Below are 12,880 nucleotides of genomic sequence, written 5' to 3'. Positions count from 1 at the left end.
TAGCAGCGGGCACCTCGCCCTGCTCCTCAATGATAGGATCTCTTGCAAGATCCACTGGTGGTACTACTGGAATAGCTTTGGGACGTCCTCGTCCCCTGTATCGAGCCGATGCCCTCCCCCGACCTCTACCTTAGCCTCTAGCAATGGGGGGAGCAGCCCCTCCCTAGTCTGGAACATCTGTCGTGCGTGTCCTCACCATCTGTGAGAGAATAAAAGAGGGAATTTAGTATACCAACCACTACACGATAGGAAATGAATAAAGAATAGTTTCCTAACACCCTATAGCCTCTCGAAGATAAGTACAGACGTCTCCGTACCGATCCGCAACAATCTATTAGGTTTGCCCATGACTTGTGAGACCTACGTGAACCTAGTGCTCTGATACTATATTGTCACAACCCAATTTCATTGTAGGTCGTGATGGCACCTAACACCATTGTCAGGCAAGCCAATGCGGAAATATTAATAAGTTCTCATTTTACTTTACCAAAACAAGTATAGCAATTTCTTAATTTGAAGTTAAAACAAGTGATAACTAGTAACATACTAAAAATAATTATACAATTCCCAAAAGACTAGTCTACTAATGTGCGTGCCAAGACCTGGTATTACAAGTATGTGGACATCTAGTAGAATATATAAAAGAGTAAATCTATCCTACTGTCTGAAATAGAGCAGATAGCCAAAAGTAAAGAGAGACTCCATCAAGCTGCTTAATGGCATAGGAAGGGAGCAGCAAACCGTGGAAGTCACGGACTATGATCAGCGACGCGCAGTAGACTGATATCAAGATGTACCTACCTCAGATGATGTACAATTAAGTACAGTAGCGTGTATGAGTACATAAACAATATGTACCCAGTAAGTATTCCGTCTAATCTCGAAGAAGTAGAGACAAGAGGTCTACTTGATACTTACTAGGGTTAAATAATATAATAAAGTTTTATGCTAAGCATGGATGTCACAAATAATATTAGATTATAGCAAGAAGTGACAAGTCATGTCTAGATAGTATCACATTTAGCCATTTACATTCCAGAGCATTTAACAAAGTGAATCATGAATAGGATTTACATAAATATCATGCGCATGTTATGCCGAGGTCGACGGCCTGGTCTAACAGAAGAGAAACTATGCACTACTAGAGGGTAGAATGGCGCGAATCATAGATGCAAATATTTCTACCGAGGCGATCGACACGATCCACAAACATCAATTATCAATAAAAAGGATCATAAAGGCGCATTTATATTCAAATAATTCATACAAGTGTTCAAGCAAATGCATACATTCAAAGGGGATCATTTCCAAGTTTCTAGCATATCTTAAGTTATCTCGTTAGCATGAAAGGATATAAACATTTAAAAATTTAGCATGATACGAGTCCTAAACTACCCGAACATTTAACATAGTAGCAGCTACGTACGGAGTCTCGTCACCTAGTGTATACATAGCCCCCGCATTTAGTGGCAAATTATTCAATTATTACACCTATGAGGACAATTCCCTCTTACAAGATTATAAATGAGACTTACCTCACTCCAAAGCGTACTTCCAATACCAAGAACGTGCTTAAACCCTCAATTTGGAGTCGAACAATCCAAAACTAATTAAACGAGGTAGAAACTAGTCAATACAAGCTGAAGAGTTTGCATTTTAATTGCTAAAGTAATTTTCCAACCTTAAACACAAGTTTCCTAAAAACTGACCCCGGGCCCACGTGCCCGGATTCCGAAACTTTTCGAAGAAAGTTGTTCTTTATAACCTAAGGATCAATAATATATGATTTCTACTTCATTTCATAACAAATTTCGTAGTTAAATATAACTTTTATCAAAACCCTAAGTTTTTCTCTAACTCCATGATTTTTCCTTAATCTTTGTGTGTTAATCTACCCGAGGTTCAAGTATTAAACTAGAAATAATTAGGATGAACTTACCTAAGATGCTAGGTGAAAGTCCTCTCTCAAGAGCTCCAAAATCACCCAATGAATGAGTGAAAATGAGCAAAAATGGCCTAGAGCCTGTAATAAATGCAGCTCACTGCTTCAGTGATTTCTACGTCTGCGGTCCTGGGCCACACCTGTGCCCACCGCTTCTGCAAAAAAGTATCCACTTTTGCAGAAATTCAGCTGGGCCGTTGGGCTGCTTCTGCGGGAAATAACCGCTACTGCGGTCCCGCTTCTGCGGCTTCTGGCTTGGCCGTCCTTGGCCGCTTCTGCGAGAGAACAATCGCTTCTATGAGAGAATGACTACTTATGTGGTCTCGTACCTGCGGCTGACCAACTGCAGGTGCAGTTATGATAGATATCTGGAGCTTCAGCTCCATGTCAATTTTTCCAACTTCATTCATTCCTTGTCCGATTGACACTCGGGGACCCAAGGCCCCGTCCGAACATACCGATAAGTTTGAAATCATAAAACGGACTCGCTAGAACCCTCAAAACGCCGAAACAATGCTAAATCTAAGAATCACTCCCTATAACCAATTGAATCCAACTTATGAACTTCAAGTTCTTCAATTCACTTATAACGTGTCGAAACGTACTTATACTACTTGGATTGACAACAAATTTTGCGGGCAAGTCTTAAATGTTATATTGGACCTATACCAGACTCTAGAACCAACATACGGGCCCGATACCAACATACTCAAGCATTATTTAATTTCTTTAAATCCTTAGAATTTTAATTTAACAATTTCTAACAAAAATTCATTACTCGTGCTAGGGACCTCAGAATTCGATTCCAGGCATACGCCTAGGTTCCATATTTTCCTATGGACCCTCCGAGACCTTCAAAACACAAGTCCGGATCCGTTTACTCGAAATGTTGACCAATGTCAAACTTAGCCTTTTAAGAAAATTTTAGGGAATCAAGGGTGCCTATTTCAATCCAAACTCTTTCAAATCATGAACCAACCATCCCCGCATGTCGTAAATTAGTTAAAGCAAGAGCAGAAAGTCTTATTTAGAAGAACGAGGTTCTGAAAAGCGAAACGACCAGTCGGGTCGTTACATTTCCCAATATGAATCACAGTAACCTTGGAGAGTAAAATCAGGAGAATTACATAACATCAAACCAAGTGAGGGTGTGCTAGTCAAGTACCTCAATATATGATAAGCAACATCCAAATGGTCCAACCGTAGGACAAACATGTATTGGCTCAAATGTTGAACAGTAAATGATATGTCAGGTCTAGTATGTTGAAAGAAATTTAATTTTCCTACCAACCTTCTATAGATGGAGGATTAGGCAACAATTCTCTAGAATCAGCTGACAACATAACATGAGGATCTAGGGGGAAACAACTGGAGTAATAGCAGAACAATGAAACCCAGAAAGAAGTTCCACAAGGAACTTGTGTTGATTAACTAGAAAACAATTTGTTTGCTTTACAACTTCAAGTAAAAGAAAAAAATGAATTTCACCAAGATCTTTTATCCTAAACTAATCATCTAAAAATTATTTCAAGGCAACAATTTCACATAAATCATCCTCAGTCACCAATATATCATCAACATAAACAGCTACTATAGTCAAGGAATTCCTATGCAATTTTCGAAACAAAGAATAATCATTAACACTAGGATGAAAACCCTTAGACTAAAAAGATGAAGACAGTTTATCATACCATTGTCTAGAAGATTGTCTAAGACCATAGAGGAATTTATTAAACTTACAGGCCAAAAGAGTAGTAGAAGTATAGGACTAAATAGTCAAACCGGAAGGTATTTTCATATACACCTCTTCATCAAGATCCCCATATAGAAAAGCATTGTTAACATCAAGTTGGAATACTGTCCAATGTCTCTAAGCTACTATGGATAGTAGATATCTAAAGTCTACTCCTTCTTGTTGACTATCCCCTCGAATCACGAACCTTGCCTTGTATCTCTCAATAGAACCATCTGCCCGCTATTTTATCTTGTAAACCCATTTATAAGGTATAACTTTCTTCCCTGATGGAAGAGGCATTATAGTCCAGGTGTTATTGGCATCTAAAGCTTGAAACTCCTTCATCATGGCCTCTTGCCAAGCAGGATTAGATACAGCTTGATGATAAAATTGAGGCTCTAGTAAGGAATTAACATCAGAAGAGGGTAAGACATGAGAACCAGAAATAGAGGTGCATACATAGTCATTAAGATAAGCAGAATTTTGGAAGGCCTACCAGATATTCTAAGAGGAGGATTAGTATCACATGATGGAGCATTAGAAAAAGAAATAGAGGAAGATGTAGAAATAGGACTAGCATCGGGAATATAATTAGGCATTGGGACATGGTCAGTCATAGAAGAATAAGGGAGTAGAGGAAACAAAAGAGCAAAAGTAGATGCATTAGAATAAGGAGATATGAGTTCGTTGAATACGACATCCCTTGAGTGAAAAATGACTTAGCTGGATAAGTTGAGCAACTTATAAGCTTTCTTACCAGAACTATATCCAATAAAAATAGATGGAATAGTCCTAGATTTGAACTTATCTCTATAAGGCTTAGGGACAGCAGCAAAGTATAAGTACCCAAAAGCTTTCAAATGTGAAAATGAAGGAGAGTAACCATGCAACAACTCAAAAGGAGACTTATGTTGAAGTAGAGGTGAAGGAAACCTATTGATGAGGTAGGTGGCAGTCAAAACACACTCATCCCAATAATTGAGAGGCAATTTTGATTGAAAGAGGAGTGCCCGGGCAATTTCAAGCAGGTGTTTGTGTTTCCTCTCCACTACAATATTTTGTTGTAGTGTATGTGAACAAGAAGTCTGGTAAAGGATACCTTGAGCACAGAAAAAGGTTTTAGCCTCATTACTTCCTCCCAACTCAAAAGCATTGTCTGATCTCACAGTTTTAATAGGAAGTGAAAATTAAGTGCTAACCATAACAATAAAGGATTTCAAAACAGGGAAGATATTGGATTTAGAGGAAAGCAAGTGGGTCCAAGTAGCTCTAGTAAAGTCATCTACAATGGTTAGAAAATACTTAAAACCATTATAAGTTTGGGTGTGATAGGGTTCCCACAAGTCTACATGAATCAATTGGAAATGAGTAGCAGAGTGAATAGTGCTTTCAGGAAAGGGTAACCTTTATTGCCTAGCCATGAGACAAATGGAAAAATAAAAAATTGTTTGTGAGGCAATTTATCAGAAAGAAAAGAAATATGCTTCATTTTAGCAAAATGAGCATATCTTAACCTCAAATGCCATGCATGATCAATAGACAAGGCAGAAGTAGAAATATTAGCACACACAGAAGGATATAAAAGAGACCTGCTCTTATTCTTTATATCAACATTGGCAATTATGGTATTTATAGAGGAATTAGAAGAAGAAGTATCACTGTCACAAAGATCACTGGGCTGAAGAATGTAGATACCCTTCTGAAGTCTACCAAGCACCACTAGCTTCTTCAGAAAAAGGTCCTTGTAACAAAATGCATGTATAGGCAGTAAAGAAGGCATTACATTTAAGATGAACAAGTAGTTGATTTAAATAGATGAGATTATAATGAAACGAAGGAACAAGTAAGACATTAGGAAGAGAAATGTTTGGAGAAAGATAAAGAGAACCAGTACAATGGACCTTAACTTTGTACCCACTAGGAAGAGTCACAAGCTAAGGCAAAGGTAAGGGCTTAATATCAGTTAGTAAAGATTGGTAAGAGATCATATGATTAGTAGCACTAGAGTCTATGATCCAAAAGTCATCCTCTACTTTAGTAAAATTGCAAACATAAGAAGCACAATTACTGAAAGCAAAAGTACCTATCAGGCCTGCAAAGTTTGATGAGACAGATGGAATGTCTTGAGAGGCAGATGACATCTTGGACTGTTGGAGCAAATTAATCAGTTGATCATATTATTATTTTGTTAGAATATTTCCCTAGTGTCAAGTGGAATCACCTTGGAGCTCTTACAAGTAGAGTTATCAGTAGCTCCTATGTCAGATGGATCAGAAACTTGAGCAAATGCAACTGACCTTTTGAACTTGGAACCAAAACCTGGAGGGTACCCATGTAGCTTGTAGCAGTTTTCAATTAGATGACCAGGCTTCTTACAGTATCGGCAAATCAAACTAGAATTTCCCTTCTTAGTAGGATCAAAATTTATCCTTTGAAGGAAAGGCCTTTGAACTCTGGTACTCTCCCTAGTAGTGTCAAATTACACTCTTGAATGCATAGGTTTCTGAACATGTGTGCTAAAGGAGGTAGATTTTGGAGTAAAAACTAAATTTGAAATTTGAACTTCAGCTTGGTTTTCATCCTCAATCAGCATAGCATACACACTGTCAATATCAGGCAAAGGTTTCATTAGAAGAATATTTCTCCTAACTCCAGTGTAGGTTATATTTAACCCCATTAGAAATTGATGAACCTTCTGATCTTCTTCTATATTCTAAAAGGCCTATTTACAACCACATGTACAGTCTGGATAAGTGATTGAATAGTCCAACTCATCCCAAAGCTTTTTAATGCGACTGAAATAGGAAGCAATGTTAGAAGATCCCTGGGAAATAGAAGCAAGGTCCTTCCTGATTTGAAAGACCTTAGTCCCATTCACTTTCCCATATCGTTGTTTGATTTCTTTCCAAAGTTTTTGAGCAGATTCTGTATACATCACACTCTCCCTAATCTCAGTGTCTAGACTATTTAGTATCCATGCAGTCACCATGTCATTACAACGGACCCAGAGTTCAAACAACACAGAGTTTTCACTAGGTTTGGGGATTGTCTCATTGATTATCCCAATTGATTTTTACATGATAATCCAATCAATATTCTTCGTCTCCAACCCCCATAACCTATGCCATTAAAGGTCTTTATGACCAAAATTGTGCAAGACAAATCAGACAGATATAGGTACAAAGGGTGTGAGGGTTCAACAGAAGAAGAGATAGTTGAGGTTGAAGAAGTAGTGGCAGTAGTAGTAGAGGAATCGTCAATAGGAGCCATTGATAGAAAATTATGCAATTGAAAATTTAGGTTTAAACAAAAAATTAGGGCTTTCACAAATTCACTCAATTTTCACAGCACTGATGAGAGCTATAGTTTGGAACAACAAAACAACTACCAATTGAGAACAAAAACTGAAAGAAAAACACTTGCTTCGAAACTTCTGTCGAGACCAAAAGAAAACCTCAGCAAAAAAAGGAACAAATATGGCTAAACACCAATGGAACCCCATCGAAAATAGAGCCTATGCCGTGAAAGCAACAAAACTCCACTAAATGAGAAAGAATCTGACGAAATCCCAGAAAATTGATGGAATAAAACTCTAACCAAACTGAGCAAGGGTACCATCGATCGATGAGGAAACACAAGATCTACGAGCTCCCATGCTCTGATACCATGAAAACAGTCGAATTCTTCATGAATTCGAGCAAGATTCACATGAGAAACCCTAAGATAAAATGTCCGTATGAAGAGAAAAGAACTTGATCTGAAGAGAAAGATCTTTTATTAATATGTAATATCTGTACAAAATAATGTGAAACTCTATACTTATATTTATTTTACAATTAATCGGGTCTAGTTAAATAAAAATGAACCGGATCTACTAAGGGGGCTGCTTCATCAGCTGCAACTTCTTCAAGTGGGCCTCTTCTATATTGGGCATGTGTATTGTTTCATGGGGCTCCAACATGAGCAGACAAGATAATGTATCATGGATTACTTTTATTGTTGGCGATGTGCAATTTGGAAGGGGGGGGGGGGGACGGAATCTCTTGATGAATATGTTTAAAGCTCAATAGCAAGCTGCTACTAACATACTTTTCCATGTTTTGTGCTTGTTCAACACTAGCTGCATCAGAGCCAGGTCTTCAAGTTCATTCTTTGATCGAAGAGCCATGTATGACCAAGATCATGCTGCTGGAATGCTTTAATAGATATGTACAAGTAGTACAGGAGTATTCAGGTTGTTATTTAGCCTCAAACAATTGAGTGAGGGAGATGCAGTTTTGTGGAATCCTATGGTTTTGGCATATTGCATGTTAGTCTTGGTAATGAATTCTTGAAATGTCTGAGAGAATGCACAAAACAGATGTCAAGCCTAATCAGTTATCACTAGTTTGTGTTCTTGCAGTGTGGTGCAATTTAGAATATCTGAATCTAGGAATGTACACTGAAGTGTTAGGGTTATAGTAGATATGCCCTAAATCCAATATCATATTTGATGATTTGAACATATTTGTGTGAACGTTATTTGATATAAAAATATATGGCATTTGATATTTTTTAATCATAGTTATTTTTAATTGTTGATTAACTTGATAAGGTCCTTGATTAAATTTTGAGACTTGACATTGTGATGGCGATCATGATAATGAGAGTGAAGTTTCTTATAATTTAATCTAAATTTATTTTTAATCATAGGATTATTAATTTGGACATTAGTAATCCGGTTAGATCAATATTTATGTGATCGTCTTTATTGGATAAAGATTAGTTGATCTCATTAACCAAATCACATGGATAGATGATGCATATAGAGATATGATCATTAAACCGACTCATTGGGTAATTCCTAATTGTTAGAATTACCACAAACTGTCAATATGATATTCTCTTAAAGAATGTGATGTAAACGTTTCCTTTGACCTGAGATCGTCATAGTAATTGAAAAGTTATTTATTGTGCTTTGATACTAGACACCTATGGCCCTAGGGCGATATTTGGAAGGATATTGTGTATGATTAAATACTTGTAGAATTAGTGATTGATCAAGATGGAATCTGTCAACTCTTGGTAATGAGTTTAAGCTCCATGTTGTCATGAATTATAAATGACCAAACTAAGACCTTGGCCAAGGTAATTGAATGAAAGAAGAAATAAGTTTCTTAGGTAATTCAATGGTCAATTATATTTGACATGAACACATAAATGGTCACCTATTTGGATTTGACAGTTGAACCATATCATAGGGTGAGCAGAGCTATAAGTCACTACGGACACGGCACATTTAAGTCATTGTTATTACTTAGGTCATTCTACAGACGCGACACATTTAAGTCACTGTTATTACTTTACTTCTGTTTTAAATTGTTTTACTTCCGCAAATTTTGGTTTTTCGTCCGTAATTTAGCCTTACCTAGTCGTAGATACTAGGTGCCGTCACGATGGTTCACGGAGGGCGAACCGGGTCGTGACAGAATCATACATGCGATGTGGTCAACATAAATAAACAAGCACCCTGCTCGCGAATCATACATGCGACACGGGCACATAGCTATTATGAGTTTTCTTCAGAGAAATAGGAAACAAAACACACAAAAATAGATATAGGGAACTGTACTCAATATCACACTATTGCGGCGCGCAACCCGATCCAAACAACATACCCATGGCGATGTGCCACCCGATCCACATATAAAATTCACATAAGGAGTTACACACCAAGCTAGATTTCTCATTACAACAAAATACCGAATATCGGTCACAAGCACGCTAAGTGCATAATACCATCCCTGGGGAGACATATAGCACTACAAGCTACGAACTCAAGCGCAACTGAGGTGCGATATACGATCTGGATCTCAAGAGCCACTCCACTCATATAACATCATCACTACGCGGAACCTCAACACATAAGAAATTCACCAAGCCGTCTCACAACTCACACGGTGCAATTTATCATTACATGAAATAGCTGACGACAAAATAACACCCCGACTACTCTTCCATAAGGAGTGCATTGCTGAAATAAACACCCCTTGCCGGATATAGAGCCCATATTCATATTTAAATCCATCCCAGACCTCAAGCTGATTCTGATCGCACTGAACTAGGCTAATAACCTTTCAAAGGTCCATAATGACTCCCCTTCTTCTCATAACACACAAGAAAAACCATCATAACCAGAGTAATCCTACACAGTCCACAACCCAATAAACCGAGTGCCCTTCAAGCATCAATTCTCAATTTATGACATCACCACAATCTTCATACTTGGTTTAACTCTTCAATCAATCGAATGACTGTATGCCACACTTATACAACCTTCCCATGGGGCACGCTCCCGCAACCTTCCATAATAGATAACAAGTCTGTACATCCAAACCACCGGCCGCACTAACGCTGAAAAACGATCAAGAATCCTTAACCAGGATGCAAAGCCTTTTTCATAAAACACCGATCTCAGGTGACGCTGAAGACAATACCAAATTACTTTAAACATCGAAACTCCTTTCCTACTCATCCGAGCTCGTGTCATCCTTGTCAACACTAAACTGCAACCTTGATCCTCACTTCAAATTCCATACCACCCACTGCAACCAACATGCCATATATGATAGAACACGATTTTCATCATAAATCTGGAACCACTAACAGATTAACACTTCATCATATAAAATTTTTTCACTTAACTCACTTCAGGAGAACCATAGCAACACGTAGATGAGTTCTCATAACCGTAGAATATGCAGATCTCTAAGTAGTAGTCTAAGCCACCATAGCCTTTTCGGGACCCGTCTACACATATCAGGCCATAACAATAGAATACTTTTGAATAACATCAATTACGACGGCCGACAAGCCTCACGCGTACCATCACAAATCACTTGCATAACTTGATCACACTGAAGGAACTAATCACTACTACCAATAGGCCAATTCAAATATGGCTAACCAATCTATCTTTGTCCAGTTTACCCTTGATGGCCTTTGAAATAATAATAACACCATTCAACACATAGTACACTCCATCCGCACTCATCCCAAGTGACCCTGAATCACAAGACCATGTTGTCTCAAATCCCACGAACCGGTTCATACCTCCCTTATGAGCACATTCACATCCTCAATTGGTATGCCCATTCTGATAATCCCTCAAAGAATCCGAAGTCCTTTCTCATTTTCCTCTCAAAATGCTGTATTGTAAGTAAAAACATCATAGAACATTATGGACCTCTTCTCATAAGCTGCTACAAAAGCTTGATTCTTAACCGTACCTATAGGCTCAAAATCGTTAGGCACCACATTTTACCCTTTGAGTCCACTAGGACCCTTGTTGAGAGCCACTCACTCTGACTTGGCCCTGAATATAATTAACTATATGAATCTTCTAGCACATGAATACCCTCTCGACGAAGCACCTGACAGAATCACTTCCCTTGAAACCCGCATCTATACAAGGCATAAATCCTGACTCCTTCCCCAAGTCTGAATATCAGCCAATAAGGCCAACCATAACATACCTTTAACAATTCCTTTTCTCAAATTACCACTTATGTTTTGTTACCGTAGCTGAAAGAACCCATTAATATGCTAATAACTAGAAACCTCGCAAGTAGTTAACCATCCAACCCAATCATAGGCAGTGGGACTCTCCTACTTAGCTTGAAGCCACTATTACACACCTCTAGAATTCACCAAGATTATTTATCTCTTATTAACATGACCTCGCGCAATTAAACCACCATATTCCTTGAAATCCTTCCATTAGCACTTCATGAACACCCTGAATTTCCATCAACATTCATATATTCGACCTCTTACCGGAATGGCCAGTAAAATCCTCCGCAAGAGCTTCGCCAAACACGCGACCGCTAATCTGCTCACAGGGAATAACCCACCTGTGGAAATCACCTTCCGACATCTTCCAACTCTGCTGTACGGGGTACAATCACTACGACCTCAATAACCCATCCTGAGTTCGAGCTCACTCTCTAACTGCACAAGTCCATTCACCCCCTATGGACATCAGTTAGATGTGCGTCAACATCCTTCCAATTCAAAGTTATGTTGTATCCTTCTTCATTTCAAGAAGCTCTTTTCCGTTATATCAAATCTCCTGCCGCATAATAGCCCATGCTTCAAATTAAATCTGTAGGCCCCAATCACTAATCTCTAAAATTCCCAAATCATTCCAGACTCTCCTCCAAGTGCATGGTCATCCTACCATAAAGCCCATATGCAACTCCGCCACTCTCCCACTTTGGCGGAACTCACCCCTTTAGTCGACTACTCGACCTTTGCTTCTTATACCTGTCCTTCTAGAAATTTTAACCACCGCTTGACACTCCCCACATGTCCTTCCTCATCTTTTCCGGCTCAGTTGTTGCCTTAAATAAAATCTATCATCGTAACACTTGGACCCACAAATCTCCACTAACTTTAAACCTTTCCGAATAACCTTTTTTTTCGAGCAGTCAACATTAGAAAGACCGATTCAATCTTGAACCACCGCACACCGCGATATCCAACAATTGTTTCTCCAATATTATTTCACAATATCTTACCCCAAAGGCGAATTGTAGAAGACCATAGTACCGGCGAACTTAACACATTCAATCGTGGACGACGACACCACATCGCAGACGAAATCCTATCACACTTAAAATCACTAAGTCTTATTACTCCCTCACTCCAAATCTGGACATCCCTAGGCCAATTGCTTTTCCTCTGCCGGAAATGAAATATCAGATCTCTGAATCGTGCACTGAGTAGGCTTCCTTTCAAATCATTCACTGCCCCAACACATAGGCAAGTATCCTGCTATCAAGTCGATACTGCGCGATAACCAATCGTGAGCATCATAGCAACCTACGCATAGCCTCTAATCTCTTAGAAGCACAACTACCGGGCCAAAATGATAGAAAAATCCTCTACAAGGCGACGATAATAGTCCAATCAACTATGCCGGGAGAAACATCCCGCACCACATCTGTAGTACCATTACAATTCCTCAATTCTCGATTTATAACAAGCGATTCGCATCGCGTAAGATTGAGTAGGGAGGAAAAAAAGGCATAAGCCTCAAGGAATCAAATCACACGATGAGAAATCAAGAAGTGGAGTGCTTCTAACAGCCCTGTAGCCTCTCGAAGATAAGTACAGATGTCTCAGTACTGATCCACAAGAATCTACTAGACTCGCTCATGACT

At 38.7% G+C, this 12,880-nt stretch overlaps 1 protein-coding gene across 1 annotated transcript; it reads right to left on the bottom strand.

Annotated features, from left to right (window-relative positions):
* Positions 1 to 4,396: 4,396 nt before the first annotated feature.
* On the bottom strand, positions 4,397 to 6,666 carry LOC138881450 (uncharacterized). Its single transcript, XM_070161676.1, has 6 exons — positions 6,420 to 6,666; positions 5,899 to 5,996; positions 5,729 to 5,824; positions 5,528 to 5,611; positions 5,267 to 5,418; positions 4,397 to 4,838 (listed from the first exon to the last, which is right to left on the bottom strand). The coding sequence occupies exons 1-6, from the start codon at positions 6,664 to 6,666 to the stop codon at positions 4,397 to 4,399; spliced, it is 1,119 nt and encodes a 372-aa protein (XP_070017777.1).
* Positions 6,667 to 12,880: the final 6,214 nt, after the last annotated feature.

This window comes from Nicotiana sylvestris, chromosome 11, assembly GCF_000393655.2.
Source record: "Nicotiana sylvestris chromosome 11, ASM39365v2, whole genome shotgun sequence".
In the NCBI taxonomy this organism is placed as follows: Eukaryota; Viridiplantae; Streptophyta; class Magnoliopsida; order Solanales; family Solanaceae; genus Nicotiana; species Nicotiana sylvestris.
Note: the sequence above shows the minus strand (reverse complement) of the source record. Positions and strands in the feature narration are given on the sequence as shown.

Excerpts from the sequence above, each read along its gene's own strand:
- LOC138881450 (XM_070161676.1), bottom strand. The coding sequence starts at position 6,666 with ATGGTGACTGCATGGATACTAAATAGTCTAGACACTGAGATTAGGGAG. Across the intron at positions 5,419-5,527 it reads CAAACATTTCTCTTCCTAAT|GACCTTTTTCTGAAGAAGCT; the intron begins GTCTTACTTGTT and ends TTTTGTTACAAG. Across the intron at positions 4,839-5,266 it reads GATATAAAGAATAAGAGCAG|ATCAGACAATGCTTTTGAGT; the intron begins GTCTCTTTTATA and ends TAAAACTGTGAG.